The following is a 14121-nucleotide window of genomic DNA, read 5'->3' on the forward strand; positions in this document are numbered from 1 at the left end:
AATTCTTTATGCATCAAGAGAACACTTCTTAAAATGTGAATGAAATAATAAAAATATAGTTTTAATTTTGACACAAAATGTTTGGACCAGAAAGGCAATAGCCCTGGAGATTGTGTCTGTTAGAAGTGCGTTAGGAGGCAGGATATAGACACTCAGAAATCAATGGAACTCAACAGTAAAAAAGTAAGGACAAACGTATGAGCAAGGAAGATGACATCTGGGGATGAAAAGGAAGCAGAATAGAGAGGGAGAAATTGGAAAACAAGAACAGAGTTGAATCACAGGCCTTACCAAGAAGTAAAAGAAATGTTTGCCTTGGATAGTTATCTAGGAATAAAAGCCTTAAAAAAGGGAGAATTTGGCACAATTTCTTTGTCAATAGAATTCGGGATAGTTGCTGAGTCATTATTCTAGGAGCAGTGGAGAGAAGAGCTTTGGTGTCATGCTTGCTTTTTGGGACTCAGAGATAACATCTCAGTGCTGAGAGTGCTATTTCTGCCATTGAAATACACATGAACTTCAAATAAGGAAGTAACGATGATCCTTACAAATTTTTTTTGAAATATAAAGCATTTCCTGCTTTAACATAGTTTAAATCTTTAATTCCTCACACAAAACCTGCATTTTATTTCCCAAAGTCAGGAGTTGCCAAATTGCCCAGTGTCAGAATCAGCTGTGAGGAGCCTTACAAATTTGATTACTGGGCTCCACCGCAGACCTGAACTAAGGCAAACTCCCCTAAGTGGTGGCCCTAGGATTCTTTTATTTTATGGAGCTCCTTAGTGTCTCATGCAGCCTGTGGAAAATTACTGCTTTAATCACCAGTCTTGACTGCTCATGGTGGCGCATATCTGTAATCCTAACACTTTGTGAGAGGCCTAGGTGGGTGGATTGCTTGAGCCCAGGAGTTCGAGACCAGCCTGGGAAACATGGGGAAACCCCCAAATTATTTGGGCATATTGGTGTATACTTGTAGCCCCAGCTACGTGAGAGGCTGAGGTGAGAGGATCATCTTAGCTCAGGAGGCGAAGGCTGCAGTGAGCCGAGATCATGACATTGCATTCCAGCCTGGGCAGTAAGAGTGAGACTCTGTCTGAAAACAAAACAAAACAAAAAATCAACAGTAGATTTGTGGTCTGTGCAGAAGGCGGCACAGCTGGAGGATGGTACTGTTTTAGTCTGTTCCTGCAGTGTGCTTTTGGATGATCAGATCCCTGATTTCCATTGTTGTGACAGAGCATTGTGCCAGTGCAGTCACCAAAGCTGTAAGTGCCACTTGTTTGTAGGAAAACCTAGTCATTTCTTATCATGTTGTCCTTCAAAACCTGAGAATAGGTTTTAAGTGTATGTTTTCAGAATAAGAGATGGTTTTCATGAGCCAGTACAGATGCTGTGCAAATTTTCCAGAGATGAAAAAGAAAGCAGCTTTTCAAATTGAAATAATATACAAGGTGTGACTTACTTAGTTCATACTGATGTGGACTTTGGATTCTCTAAACTTTTCTGCCAATAATGAGTATCTTCTGAGTGCAAAGAACTTCCTGGAATAATTTAGTGTGTGCAAACAGCAATCAAATCATCTTGTATTCTTGTTACACTTACAAAATAGAAGGGGATGTCAAAAATAACTTATGTTATAATCAGTATAATGTTAAGGAGAATGTGCCCAGGGCTTTAGGTACAGTAAGGATAGAATCCTGTGAAAGTATCAGAGTCAGAGAAGGACTTCCAGCTGGGGACATCAAAAGATGCCTAAAGAGAGGAGGTTATTTGAACTGGGTCATAATGGTAAGGTATGATGCAGCCAGAAAATATAGGTAAAAGAAAAACACAGTAATGGGAAATTACAGGAATGTGTAGTAGTTTTGAAGTACAGAGTTTGAGATTAGAAATAGTAGCATCTTGGACTAACATACCAGGAACCTTATGGCGACATCATGGAGGCCTCAAATTATTTGCAATATGGAGTTTGGACCCCCACCCCCGCTTTTTTTTTTGAGACAGAGTCTCGCTTTGTCTCTAGGCACCAGGCTGGAGTGCAGTGGTGCGATCTCAGCTCACTGCAACCTCCGCCTCCCAGGTTCAAGCAATTCTCCTGCCTCAGCCTCCTGAGTAGCTGGGACTACAGATGCACGCCACCATGCCCAGCTAATTTTTGTATTTCTAGTAGAGACGGGGTTTCACCATGTTGGCCAGGATGGTCTCGATCTACCTTGTGATCCACCTGCCTTAGCCTCCCAAAGTGCTGGGATTACAGGCGTGAGCCACCGTGCCTGGCCTCGACCCTTTTTAAAAATCCATTTAAAGGTTTTGAGTTGGATAATGACATGATCAAAGGTGCCCTCTAGGGATTTTATTCTGGTGTTCCTACATACAAAGAGTTAGAGCCACAGAAGCTGGGGAATTAATGTAATATGACAGCAGACATGAAGTAAGAGACTTATATGAGTATATAAGAAGGATAGAGAGAGAAATCAGCAGCATTTGGTGACTGGATATATGGAAGAAAGGACTGAGGATTGTTCATCACTCATGTTACTAGGAGAATAGTGTTACCAGCACATTTGTATATTCTTATGTGCCAGGGCATCTGGGGGTGGAACAGAATTGTGAATTTAGTTTGACATGTGTTAAATTTGAGATTTTAAAAAAAAATCCCTACTGTTAAATTCCCTGGAGTTAATTTGATTTGTTAAATTTGGGATGATGAGATGATGCTGTGGGGCTCTACCTACAGTAGTGGAAAAGTGTATACATTTCAGGTCAGCTAATTTGGATTCAAAACTTAGCTCTGCAAGTCATTAGTTCTATGACCATGTATGTTATTTAACCCACACACTTTAATTTTCCTATCTGAAAAATGCAGAAAATGGTGATAGATTTGTGGGTTTTACATGTGACTTTCTCATGGGGTGATGTGAACATCAAAGAGGTTTGCAAAGTGCTAGCACCTGCCATCAGGCAAATCTCCTCCTCCATGTTTTTCTGCCCCTTGGACCTCATGAGGATAGTAGGACGCTTGCTTGGAGCTTGTTTGCAGACCAAGAGAAAGAAGAAACAGCATTGTGAGGAGGGAGAAGTGATGATGAAAATAATAGAGAGGGAAAGAGAAGAAGAGACAGAAGTGAGATTAGAGGCTTACTGTGGAGTGGTAGGCTTTTGAGAGGAAGAGGGCCCCTTTTCTGAGACAGGAGGCAAGTTGAGGAGAATGAATAATGACAGTGCTGATGAGAGTCTTGAACTTCTCTCACAGAAGCAGGAGGCTGGGCCATCTGGTAAGAGTGAGGGAAAGCTTGGAGCTGGGTTCTTGAGAGAAAGACTAGAATTCTTTTTAGATAGCCACTGTGGGAAATGAGAGTAGGAGTGAACTAGAGTTGAGTAAAAGGATTGCCAAAAAGCAAAAGCAAAGGGGTTAGATAGCTTGAACTTTTAGTGTCCTTGTGGGTGTGTGAATTACAGAGAACAGGTCACTGGAGGTTAAGAGGTTGTGGAAAAGAGCACTGGGCAAGGAAGCGGATGTTGAGGCTTCACTGGAGTGGGTGGTGGCAGGAGCTTGGGTGCAGAAGAGCACGAATGGGGTGCTTTAGCCTGTGGAATGTGAAGGAGTGCTGGGAGGTCAGTTCCTGACGGCAGGAAGCATGGGAGCAGGGCGAGGTGTAAGTGGGGCTTGTCAGCAGCAAATTACTGATTATTCGCCCTCTGTCAGGATACTTGGCGCCCGATTACTCTTTGAGCACAAACAGCTCTGGAACTGTTTGCCTTTAAAGATGATAAGCTTGTTCTTTTACTTCTGTAATGTAGCAGGATGCAGGTTGGCATTACTTTTTAATTTTTTCCCTTTGGCAATAATGGTTTGTTGGAAGAGAATAGACTTTGGAATCAAACAATCAAAATTAAATACTGGTTTCTCCACCTGCTAGCTCTGGGATTGTGGGGCAAGCTCTGAAGCTGATGGATCGTCCTTCTTTCCCCTGTGAAATGAAAAGAATAGTTACTTCAGCACCTCATATTATGATGTGGATATTAAATGAGATAGTATATGTAATGTCACTGCCTCTTGGTAGAGGAACTCCCAAATGTGAGAATACTCACGTATGGGAAAATGGTTTCTGAATTGGGGGTGGTTTTGGCTTTGGGAAATAGATTAAACATCATTGAAACAAAACAAGGTAACATCAGAATTGCACAGTTCCTCATTTTCATGAGTGTGCCTGCAAAAAAAAATATGTGACTTGAGGACTTCATTAGGCACAGCAACACTTAGTGCATTGACAGAAATCTCAGTAAAGGCTTCTCAAGAATTTAGATAAAATTTATTTGAAGTAATAAAATAATGGGAAGACGTCTAGGGAAAAGCCAGCAGAAATTAAGTTTTGAAAATTGTGTGAAAATGAAAGGTTGTCCTTTTTGCGTTTGCATGTACCTATTTGCCAAAATTTGGCCTTTCATGAAATATATACACCTACTATTTATATAAACCTAGTATATAGATCAGTGTATATACCTAAACTCTCAAATTACCTTGTAGTTTGGCAGTTGCAGAGTAGGTATTACTAAGTGGTCTTAAGCTAGTTCTGAGAGGATATGTTAAAGAAAAACTATTAGATATATAGCTTAGAATTATTTCCATAATCTACTGTGACTTTTACCCTGGAGTCATCATAATTATTATTAATTTTCATAGGTCATCCTAACAGTCTGGAGCAGTGGTGGCAGCACCTTTCTCCTACGGACCAAGTTGCTGGCTTACAGGTTTCTTTCTTTTGAGTCTAGCGGTGATACGGTTTGGCTCTGTGTCCTCACCCAAATCTCATCTCGAATTGTAATTTCTGTGTGTCGAGAGAGGTGATTGAATCATGGAAGTGGTTTTCCTCATGCTGTTCTCCTGGTAGTCAGGGAATTGTGATGAAATATGTTGGTTTAAAAGTGACAGTTTCCCCTGCATGCACTCTGTCTCCTGCCACCATGTAAGACGTTCCCGATTCCCCTTTGTCTTCCACCATGATCCTAAGTTTCCCAAGTCCTCCCCAGCCATGCAGGAGTGTGAGTCAGTTAAACCTATTTTGTTTATAAATTACCTTAGTCTCACATAATTCTCTATAGCAGCATGAAAACAGACTAATATAAGTTGTTATGCTGGTGAAGATAAGAGAAATGAGAATATTCAATTAGACCAGAAGAGATCAAAAGATTAGAGACTTGGTCACAAGTTCTGAATCTCAGCCCAAATGTGGTTTGGCAGGCAATGTTGGGATCCACACTGATAGACAAGAGTAAAGTAGGGCACAGGTTAGTGCCTCGGTGCCTGTGCAGTGTCAGAACCCAGGGGTGGAGGGACGCACTGGGGACAGGGGCTGAGTGAGAATTTAAAAGGAGGCTAGATTATGGGTCATAGCCCCTGCCAAGAGTCTGGGTATTATGGTTAGAGGATAAACAGGAACAAGGGAAGACATAAAGAAATCCCCTGATGGTAAGTGAGTGGATTCAAAGATGGTATTTGATTGCTGGAGGGACCACATACAGCACAGGTGCTTGTGATATAGGTAAGACGGACAAGTGCTGAGGCAGAAATGGCCCTAACCATGTGCAGAGTATCTGTTCAACTTGATAAAAGTTTAACTTTATTATTATTTTCATTTGTGGACTGTCCATTTCTTATTTCCTAATAATTAGGAACTATGCTATGATAATAAATAACTTTATAATTACTCAAATAATGTCTAGTAAGCTCTTCCAACTTGGTATATCTCATATTTGTCTAAACTTAACTCACTTGATTGCATGACTTCATTGGGATGCCTTGATGATAGGATATAATTGAAGAAATGCACAATTTCAGAGCTTGTTCTCAAGACGACTCTGTTTTTGATTTGTGTTTGGCAATTAAAAAAAATTCTGACCACAAAGAGGACATTGTGAAGAACCGGGCTTAGATACCTCGATGATAACTAAATTTCCATGTGTTTTTCCTGTGACACTTTAGATTCCACCGGCCTATGAGCTATTAGAAGAAGGATGTGTGCCTCCAAGTACTAGGTTGTATTTACATTGACATGCCAGTATTTGTCAGTAGGGCTGTGACTTTTTTTCTTTTGGTTTATTTAATAGGAAGCAATTTATTGACTTTGCAGCTGAGCATCTGTGGAGGTTGAAGCCACAAATGAAGTGGAAAAATCTTATTTGATCTTATGCTTCTAGAAAATAATGGCTAGTATTTATGGTAGCAGATAAAGCCAGTATTGCAGACAGAGTGGATGGCCTATCTGTGAGGGTATTAATTGCTATCAAAGACACCAAGTATCTGGGGGAGAGTTGGTGTCACTTTTCATAAAGCTCAGTCTGTTTTGCTGATGTGGTATGTATTGTTCAGGCATACCACAAGCTGATTGTGCTTCTTGTTTTGGTTATGGGTTAAATTGTTCTTAAAACTTACCATTGGGTATAGCAGTCAGCATGCTACTTTTGCTCTTTTTAAGTGTTCAAAAAATTGAGACCCTCTCAGTAGAAGTTCCAAGCCTAAACTACTGATACGGTAGTCCTTAGATTATTGCATGCTTTTGTAGTATAATGCTGGGAGTCACTTGTCTATGTATGTTTATGCTACTCTTATTTTTCTCGGTGTGGTCAGATCTAGAAGCATATGACCAAATCATCTGCTCCAGCTCATGCCCAAGTTAAGTGGTAGTGTTTTACTACTTTTTTCCTACTCTGAAATGTCAGTTCAGAAGGATACTAAGAAAGGGCTTTATAGAGCCTACATCTCTCATCCAAATGGAAAAGTAAGGTTATTGTTGGGGCATCATCTGAACTAATAAAATGTAATTGCATTGTTTTAATCTGGCTTTTACAGACTTTATAGATTTTCATGTTTTCCTGGAGATATAACAAAGCTTGAATTCTTACTGCTGACCCAGTTCTCTACTGCAGCATATCTGAGGGTATGATGCCAAGTGTCAGGTTCTAGCCCAAGCTGAGGACCAAGAGGGGTGGGTGGATGAGTGGCAGGTAGCTGTCAGAAATGCTTGAGGAATAGTAGACAGTTCTGATATGGCTTTACTTTCTCTCTGGGTGTGAGTGAACTGGGGGCGCAAGCAAGCCATGAGTGTAACTAAGCCATGGGCGGAAGCCTCGGTGACAGCATTAGCAGGGTAATTATACCTTTTACGGACAGTAGTGGCTCCAAGCCAAGCCAAGTGCTCTTGTGTCTGATCAGCTAATGCATCTTGTGTCGTTACATAATGTGCAGAGTTGTACACCTGTGCTCCAAACCTGCTGAGTCATGCTGTGCCAGAAGGAAGCCTTGGCTGATTCCTGACTGAAGTGCAGCATCTCCCTTACAGAAGGTCATAAGTGATTTGTGCAGTGTAATCAAGTGACATAGTATGCTGTTTACATAATTGTATATGTCACTGAATTTATGATCTGTACTATTTCTTGGGTATGTATATATGCTAAACATATACATATTTCTGGAAGAAATTTTTAACATAGCATTGTCTGATTATGATATAAATGCAAGAGAGACATGCTTTCCCGATTCTCATTGTAGTTGTAAAATAGATAAAGCCCAAACTGATCAATTGTTAAAACATTTGATGGTATATTACCTAGTAATTAAGGTAATGGAATTATATCAACAATGAACAGAGAGCAATTTTAAAAATTTTCTTTCTACTTTTAGACATTAAACAGATCTTCCAGGCAAAAATAGTAGGATAAATTTAAGCCTACTAAAAAGATTAATCTACAAAATAGGTATTTTAGACAGTTTAGGAATTTTTCAGAATTTATGATATTGGCAAATATAGAAGCCATTGTCATACTTCCTCACTATCTAGGTATTATTCAACTATTGTGTTTGTGAATGTTTATACTCTCAGCACCTGTCATATATAGACTTGAGTGATAGATTTTTTTTTTGTTCTGAAAGTGTTTTTCCAATATTGTGTTGTAGAGATAAAAAGGAAATCTATGGTAATATTCTTAACCCCAAAAATTTGTTAGAACGTTAACATTTATATGTAAAACTATATTTTGATTATTCTTCAGTAATCTCCTGCTCCAGCTGGACAGGAAGGGAGAGAGATTATCAAATATAGTCAGGAAAGTTTCATACAGGTGGCAGGAATTTGGATAGCTAACGTAATTTCCCAAGTGTCCTACCTTTTCATAATATTTCATGAATTCTAGCATAAGAGTTGGTATGTTTCTCCTTGTAAAGCAATAAGATTGTGAGAATGTATTGTTAAACTCCAGAATTCATTTAATGATCTTCTATTTTCAGTCCACTGTGTATTAAGTATTGGCTTTGGAATATATCGCTGACTAAATTAAGCTCTTGTCATAAAAATATTGTTATGGTTGAAATCTGTAATTTTAAGACCAGTTATTGTATTAGATGTTAGTCTGGATCCCCCAAATCAGATAATCAACTAGTTGTTACTCATGTAATATTACTCATATTAATATAGTCATATTAATATTCATAAATATGAACCATTAAAAATAATTGCTGATACTTGAATATTAGAAATTTGCATGTAACTTTCAGATTTTGCTTAAGGAAAACCTTACAATAAGTGGCTCAAGCATTCACTCAAACTCAATGACTATTCTGTATAAAGCACAGTGATGGGTACTGGGAGGAGTTATTTTCTATATGCATTTTGCCCAATGTCTGGTATGGAATAGACTCCCCAGTTTTCATGGTCTCTTAGGAGATTTTTGCGTCTTGTGCACCAGAAATTTTAACTTTGGCCTCTCATGTCTAGGGAGCTGCTGGGGCACTCTAGGCAGTTTGGATCTGCCTGGCTTGTGTCAAGGTTTCTGTTTGACTCTGTGGGTGGATCAGGCAGGGAAGTGACTGGAGATCCCCATTAGCCTGTTGTCTTAAAATGCAATTTTCATAATAATACCTCATATTCTTGTACTTGCTCTATGTTATATTGTAAATTCCTGTTTAAGAAAGCACGGAAAGATCTGGGTTATGTTAAGCCTAGTAAACTATTAACACGATACTTTGATATTATAAATGAAAAGATTTAGAGGTAAATATCAGATACGGGCTTAAAATTTAGGCCACTGTTACTAATTCATAAAATGAACATTTAATGTCCTCAGCATTTTTTATTTTTTTGAGACAGGGTCTTGCTTTGTCGCCCAGGCTAGAGTACAGTAGTGTGAGCTCACTGCAACCTCCACCTCCTGGGTTCAAGTGATTCTCCTTCCTTAGCCTCCCAAGTAGCTGGGACCACAGGCACCCACCACCATACCCAGCTAATTTTGGTATTTTTAGTAGAGACAGGGTTTCACCATGTTGGCCAGGATGGTCTTGATCTCTTAACCTCGTGATCTACTCATCTTGGCCTCTCAAAGTGCTGGGATTATAGGCCTGAGCCACCGTGCCCAGCTTTTTTTTTTTTTTTTTTTTTTTTTTTTAGTAGAACAAATGACAAACATGAATGTCTTCATTTGTACCAAGAAATATGTACTTTTCTGGAACTGAGACTACAAAATTTGAAGAGACCAATCTTAGTTTTTTGAAGTCCTTTTTCTGAAAAATCAACAAAAGAAAATGAGGGAAGAAAACGTATTGTCAAATTGGGGCCAGTCTCAGAAAACTGCTGGAGGGAGAGGAGTTTTTGTTGTGGAGAATCAGACATGCAATTGCTTTTGCATGTTAAAATTTTTCTTCCCAGGCATTCACATTGTAATCAACTATTACCTTACTAAATCTATAAATGGTGTTCATATAGGAAACAGACCAGAAAATCATTTAAATAAAATCGAAAACATCATCATAAACTTTTAAACCAAAAGGTAGAATAGCAAAATGAGAGCTTGTTTTCTTACTTGTAATCAAAATCTGATTTAAGACAACTTTGAGGTAGGAGGCACTTTGGGGGAAGCCTGTGGATTTCAGCTGTTCTTAGAACAATACCCAGGGGCCAGTGAAATATTGCCTGGGGCTGTATGGGCCGGTAATCATTTCCTGGGTTGACCAAATGGGAAGTTCTAGTACGCTCTTGCCAATCTAATATTGTTATATTTTCATTCATTCCAAAATAGCTGTTGACAGGCTTCTATGTGCTAGGTATTTATTTAGCCCTTTGGGAAATTTAATGATATATTTGCTATGTCCTACTAGCATTTAGACTAGTATGAAAATAAAGCATTTGTAGCATGTTTTATTTTTCATTATTTGTTGAAAAAGTTACAGATTTTGTTAGGCTTAATGAAACCTAGCAATCTCTTATCCTGCTAGTCCCCACCACTTATTTTACTTTCTTGGAAAGACTGCTTTGAACTTTTAGTCATTTCTTGTAATTTTTTCAAGACCATGATTATCCTGCTCTTTTTAAAATTTGTTTTTCAGTGTTAGATATTTATCATTAGGCTTCATACTGTTTTCACATATGTCTTTACTTCATATTGTTTTACACATTCCTTTCTCTGATTCTCCTGATAGTTAAAACAACTTTGGCAAAATCCGTTTTCATGTCATATTGTAGTGAGTTTGTACATATTAGTTACAACTCAGCTACTTAGTTTATTATGATTGTGTTATTCATGTAACTTTGTTTTCCCAGGAATTAACCGTTGACTTGGAATTTAAAAAAAAAAAGAAAACTTATTACTATACTCAGGCAACCCAAACTGACCTGCCTCTTGACTTCTTTCTCTGTAGACATGTTATCATTGCTTTCCAGCATCCAAAATTTTGTTGACTTCTTCAAGCTCACTAACCAAGAGCTTCAGTGGCAGTAGATACCTACCAGAATGATGAAATACTTTCCTTACCAAAAGAAACTACAAAAATATGCTATGCTGTTACACAATTCAATTAAAATATTCTTTATACAATATTTTTTTTGTTCAACTTACTGTTATCAAAACTGGAATGTATTATAAGATTAATACCAATATTTCTGGATAAATTAAAATTTCATTTATCTAAAATGTAAAGTAAAGGTCATTAATGTGTTTATTGGATTAACCAGAGTCTCCCAGGTAATCCATTGATTTCTGTTCTGGTAACTGAATAAAACCCAATATGAAATAATCGTAGGGTTTAGCATTTCACACCAGTTTGGCTGGTGTAAGCCTAGTAATTCTGAAAAGAGAAAACAGCATTTTAAATTGGAATTTTTAATTCGTAAATGGAAGATATTTTTTATTTTCTTTAATGAGTTCTTTTGATGAGATTCTTGATTTGTTTTTCTCACTTACTTGCCTTTATTGTAGGCTTTATGCCAGAATTACTAACCTTCTGGTCTCATAGGATGTTTTCAGTATTAAGATGGGGAAAGGAAGTAACTGGGAATCTAACAAATAAGGCTGTATGGCCTGGCGCAGTGGCTCACCCCTGCAATCCCAGCAATTTGGGAGGCTGAGGAAGGAGTATCACTTGAGTCCAGGAGTTTGAGACCAGCTGGACATCATAGTGAGACCCTGTCTCTACAAAATTAATGAATTAACATAATTAGCCCAGTGTGGTACACTCATGTAGTTCTAGGTACTTGGGAGGCTGAGGTAGGAAGATTGCTTGAACCTTGGAGGTTAAGGCTGCAGTGAGTTGAGCTCTCACCACTGCCCTGCAACCTGGGCAACAGAAACAGAGCTAGACTCTATCTTTAAAAACAAAACAAAACAACAAAAAAAGGACATTGAACAGAAAGTTTATTTGTGTTATCATTTTGTGACCCTAACATTCTGACTTTGGTTAATTATTCATTTTAAGGATTAGGTGTGAAAAATTGATATAGGTGAATTGCTCTTCCATAATTGTCATTTGGACCTATGCTTTTTTAAAGAATATGCTACTGTAACCTCCCTTTAATTTATTTGCTTAGTTTTTTTTTTTTTTTTGAGACGGAGTTTCGCTCTTGTTACCCAGTCTGGAGTGCAATGGCGCGATCTCGGCTCACCGCAACCTCCGCCTCCTGGGTTCAGGCAATTCTCCTGCCTCAGCCTCCTGAGTAGCTGGGATTACAGGCACGTGCCACCATGCCCCGCTAATTTTTTGTATTTTTAGTAGAGACGGAGTTTCACCATGTTGACCAGGATGGTCTCGATCTCTTGACCTTGTGATCCACCCGCCTCGGCCTCCCAAAGTGCTGGGATTACAGGCTTGAGCCACCGCGCCCGGCTATTTGCTTAGTTTTTATTTGCCCCCACAATGTTTCTGAATACTTGATCTTTCTCATTTCAATTTAAATTGCTGTCCTTGTCTAATTCCTACTAAAAGTAAAGCAATACAGGTATCCATAGTTTTCTGAAGCAGGCCTCTCAACTTTAATACAGAAACAGATCACCAGGGGATCTTGTTAAAAGGCAGATTCTGGGGTGTGGCCTGACAGTTTGCATTTCTAACAGACTCCCAAGATGTTGATGTTACTAGTTTCTCTGACCACACAGAATTGAACAGCAAAGATCTAACCTACCTTGTATGTGGGAGTAAAGTTGATCCCTTCAGTATTTGGACTCTGTTTTCAATTATCTGTGACCCTTGAGTTACTAGAAGTCAGTGGAAAATTTTACATTCCTGGCTGCTTCTAAGTACAACAAATAGTAGATTTATTTCTCCTTATAGACTTAAAAATGTTTGATTATTTGTAGGTCACTCCTTACAAATTATTTCAGTGCTATATTTATCAATGTATGTGTACATTTTAGGTATTAAGTATATATGTTATATTTCTTCCAATGTCTTTGAAGAAAAAAACATTATTGTTGGTTCCTGCTAGGCTTTAATTTGTAGCATGCAGACAAACATGCATCTCTGATTCATAGCTTTTAGTCATTAGGATCCTATTGTATACTCTTTAATGGTTATACAAACATAAAATCACTGAATATACTATATACAAATTAATAACTAGCTTCCTTGTAATGTTTCTTCCTCTGTAATTAGATATTAGCAATAAAAAAAGAATGTGTTTCATTTTTTCCAAACAGCTCAGTCACTAAAAGAATTTGCAAGACTACTCATTGCAGTGGAAGAAGAAAGGCGAAGACTGGTAAGTCTGTTCTGTATTTGTTAAGAATATTGCTTTGTTTCAACATGTTAAATAGAAAGAATAGACCTCTTGAACTAGAGAACTTTTTACAAGACCTTGTGATTTGAAGCATGTACTAATTGTTACATGTATTTTATAAAAGATTTGTGACTACAATTATCAAATATTGCTAATAAGGTATACCATTTTTTTCTAATTATTTTATTTGCTTCATGCATCTAAATTACCTTTATTTTGCTTGCCATTTAACTGTTCTGAGGATTAAAAATGGTGAACAAGCTGCCATTAAGAAACTCATTCTAATTCAGCAAACATTTAGAAGTTACAACAACCTCAGTGTTATAATACAGACTTGTTTCAAATGTTTGAGACAATTTATGGAAGGAGGAATGTACTTGCAAGGGAAATGTTAATGGGTAACATTTGAGTTGAACCCTTAAGGTTGGGAGAATTTTGCTAGGCTGGGAAGGATGGGGAAAGCATTCTAGATTGATGGATTAATATATGCAAAGATATTAGAGCATACTTATTGGTAAAACACTTATCCATTCAAAAACATAATTTTATGCCCAGTGTTTTCAAATATCTGTGATGTTCTCTGTCTGTGATGCAATGTCCTTATCTGTAATATGGGAAAAATAGTAGTGTATACACCACAGGATTGTTGGAAAGCATCTGTAGCAGCACCCGACAGGTAGTATATATATGCTGATGGTGATAACGATGCTGATAGTTACAGTGAGGGTCACATACTTATCTAAGACGTTGTCTCTGATTTAACTGACCTCACTGTCCACTTGGGGGATTATATACACACATACAGGCATACGTCATTTCTTTGTGCTTTGCTGTACTGCATTTTGCAGATAATGTGTGGTTTCTGTTTTTCATTTGTTTTGTTTTTGTCTTCAAATTAAAGGTTTTGACAACTCTGCATTGAGCAAGTGTATTGGCACCATTTTTCTAGCAGCATGTGTATACTTTCTGTCCTGTGTCACAGTTTGGTAATGCTCTCAGTGTTTCATATTTTTTCATTAGTATTATATCTGTTGTGGTGACCTGTGATGAGTGAATGTTAGTGTTACTATTAGGACTTTTTTGG

At 38.0% G+C, this 14121-nt stretch overlaps 1 protein-coding gene across 4 annotated transcripts in view; it reads left to right on the top strand.

Moving 5' to 3' along the window:
• Window positions 1-14121, top strand: part of ARHGAP42 (Rho GTPase activating protein 42) — a 303129-nt gene that overhangs the window by 91014 nt on the left and 197994 nt on the right. For all 4 annotated transcript variants that reach the window (XM_074400467.1, XM_039471250.2, XM_074400464.1 and 1 more), the window contains exon 3: window positions 12958-13019. In XM_074400467.1, coding sequence (XP_074256568.1) covers window positions 12958-13019 — 62 coding nt within the window. The remainder of the gene's footprint in view (window positions 1-12957; window positions 13020-14121) is intronic.

The sequence above is a fragment of the Saimiri boliviensis genome, chromosome 6 (assembly GCF_048565385.1).
Source record: "Saimiri boliviensis isolate mSaiBol1 chromosome 6, mSaiBol1.pri, whole genome shotgun sequence".
In the NCBI taxonomy this organism is placed as follows: domain Eukaryota; kingdom Metazoa; phylum Chordata; class Mammalia; order Primates; family Cebidae; genus Saimiri; species Saimiri boliviensis.